This window comes from Penaeus monodon, chromosome 1 (assembly GCF_015228065.2).
Source record: "Penaeus monodon isolate SGIC_2016 chromosome 1, NSTDA_Pmon_1, whole genome shotgun sequence".
NCBI classification, from domain to species: domain Eukaryota; kingdom Metazoa; phylum Arthropoda; class Malacostraca; order Decapoda; family Penaeidae; genus Penaeus; species Penaeus monodon.
Genome location: NC_051386.1, coordinates 57,663,581 through 57,666,211, shown reverse-complemented (window position 1 = coordinate 57,666,211; position 2,631 = coordinate 57,663,581). Strand labels below are relative to the sequence as shown.

The 2,631-nt window shown below is 48.3% G+C and overlaps 1 protein-coding gene across 1 annotated transcript in view; it reads right to left on the bottom strand.

The window, feature by feature from the left end:
• Positions 1-511, bottom strand: part of LOC119577165 — an 8,028-nt gene extending 7,517 nt beyond the window's left edge. Inside the window, exon 1 of the mRNA XM_037924881.1 lies at positions 400-511. Coding sequence (XP_037780809.1) covers positions 400-511 — 112 coding nt within the window. The remainder of the gene's footprint in view (positions 1-399) is intronic.
• Between the last annotated feature and the right edge of the window lie 2,120 nt (positions 512-2,631).

Sequence of the window (2,631 nt, the reverse complement as noted above, 5' to 3'; positions counted from 1 at the left end):
GAGAGAGAGAGAGAGAGAGGGGATCAATAACGGACGTCCATGACAAATACAATTCTCTCTCTGTACTTCCCCCTCGACATGAATGCCTTTATATACTCCATCAACGTTGCAACTTCGGTTCCTTACGTGATTTCCTCCTCGAATACGACTCATCTGGATTGCAACTCTTCCCCTTTAAGTGCAAATATGATTTTCAGGCTCTCACTCCCTCTCACGCTTTCTTTTTCCTTCATTCATTTGCATTTTGACCAGGTTGCAAGACGCAAATTATTTTAATACTTGTGTCGAATCTAGTCTGTTGTCTCAAATACCGGGACCGCCTGAGATAACATGTTGGCTACATGCTCTGTCGGGACAACATGGCGAGGTATATGGCCATTGTGCCTTATTGCACCTTACCTATGTGGCGTGGCATGTTGGCTCTGTATGTTGCCGCAATCTGCCGGTGAGAGAGTGGCTCCCTTGCTACTGTGCCAAGGGAGGCGCGGAAGTGGGTAGAATTTGGCTGCATATGGCCGCAATCTGACACACTGCGTTGGCGAATTAGATGCAAAGGAACTCGCAGGTTTGTCTAAGAATGGGGTGAGGGAGCGGTTCTTCAGCCCCAGAATACAGCATTTTAGTGTGCGTGTGTGAGTGCGAGTGCAAGTGCGTGCGCGTGTGCAAGTGTAAGTGTGAGTGGAATTGTAAAAATAAGTGCAAGTGTGAGCGCTGAGCGTGTGCGCGCGAATGTGTGTGCAGTATTTACCCATTACCCTCACTCCCCAACAAATTTTGGGACATCTCCAACCAACTCTTTACCCAACTCTATACCCTGTCCAGACTTCTTTAACTCCCTCCCCCTCCAACCCTCCACCTCCCCCTCCCCCTCCACTCCCCTCTCCCTCTCCCCCTCCAAATCCACTCCCCTCTCCCTCTCCCCCTCCAACCCTCCACCTCCACCTCCCTCCCCTCCACCCTCCCCCTCCCCCTCCACTCCCCTCTCCCTCCCTCTCGTCATCCCCCGCAGGTCGGCGCAAGGAAGACTAATTCGCTCTCTATCGGGCGGTTCCAGTCCAGCCAAATTCGGTTCGCCCGCCTCTGCCTTCGTCCCCATGGCGTCGGCCTCGCTCGCCCACGTTGGACACTCGCCAGAATGCCGCTTCCGCCCGCCCACCGCCCATGCCTCGCCGCCCGCGCTACCTTCGGCTTGAACTCTTTTCTTTTCCTCTTTCAATCGTTTACTCCCCTTGCCTTCTATACTTTTACTCTCTCCATCCTCTTCTATCCTTCCTTTCTCATCCATTCTCCTATCTCCCTTACGTCTTCAATGAACCAGACCTCGTAATAATGGACAAAAGTACAAAAAAAAGTAAAACACACACACACAATGACCTTGTTTTTGCTGTTATTAAGAGCAACCGACATGAAATACATTTATGCCGGAGTTTTCATACCAGAATTTAATGTATTTAGTTAATCTTTTTCCCCCGCGCAAATTTAAATCGCACTTTTTTTTAAAAACTCGTCGCGCTAATGAGAGTATAAAAAAAAACTCTTTTATCATTTCAACTTCCCCTTTTCTTAGGGCTTGGTCAGAGTTAAGGAGAGTTGCCAACTTTCTTATATGATTTTTTTTTTTTTTTTTTACAAAGAAAAAGGGTGTTGTTCTACTTCAAACTTGGACACGTTTCTTCTCCTTCTCCTTCTTCTCCTTCTCCTTCGTCTTCTACTTATACTACTACTACTTCTACCCATACCTCTTCTTCCTCTTCCTCCCCTTCCCCTTTTCCTCCTCTTCCTTCCAGTCTTCCTCTTCCTCCTCCTCTTTTTCCTCCTTCTCTTTCTCCTCCCCCTTTTTTTCCTCCTCCTCTTTCTCCTCGAGCTCTTCCTCCTCCTCCCCCTCCTCCTACTCTTCCTCCTCCTTCTCCCCCTCCTCCCCCTCCTTTTTCTTCTTCTTCTACCTCGCTCGCTCACAACTTTCAGAATTTCGCCATAACTTCCGAAGTCTCTCTTTTGCGTCCCATCCCCGTCGGGTGTATGGTCTTTGAATCCTTACCCTCTTCAAACTTAATATCGCCACAGAATACATTAGCATTTTTTTCCCCCGAGAGAACTTAAAGATCGACTCTCTATTCATCTCCTAGTTAATCCCCATCTCTGGCGTACTTAACCCCCCCCCCCCCTTTTTCCCCTCCCCAAAGATCCCCTCCTTGAAGCTGACGGGGGTGGGGGGGGTGAGGGGGGGGGAGGCAGAGAGTAATGAGGGTTGCCTTCTGTTATGGAAGGCAAGGAACGGGCGTACTTTTCCTTGCCTCCAGCATGGGTTTTCGATTAAATAACGGTCCTTGATTGTAAAGAATAGAGATAAGATCCACTCGTAACGTAAAATAATGGCACTTAAGAGCAGCCGAGGTCATCTGAACACTGTGGGAATAATATATATGATGTGTACGCAGACGGAGGGGGAAAAATATGGAATGAGAATCAAAATACAGGTAAGAGAGAAAGGGAGGGCCCTGGGGCGCAGGGAAGTCGGGGAGACTAAGTAATGGTTATTGGTATTAGGTGCAACATGAAGACAAAGGATAAGGACTGTTCATGGTGATGGTACCGTAAGTTTACTGTGCTGTAAAGAGAGGATTATGTTGT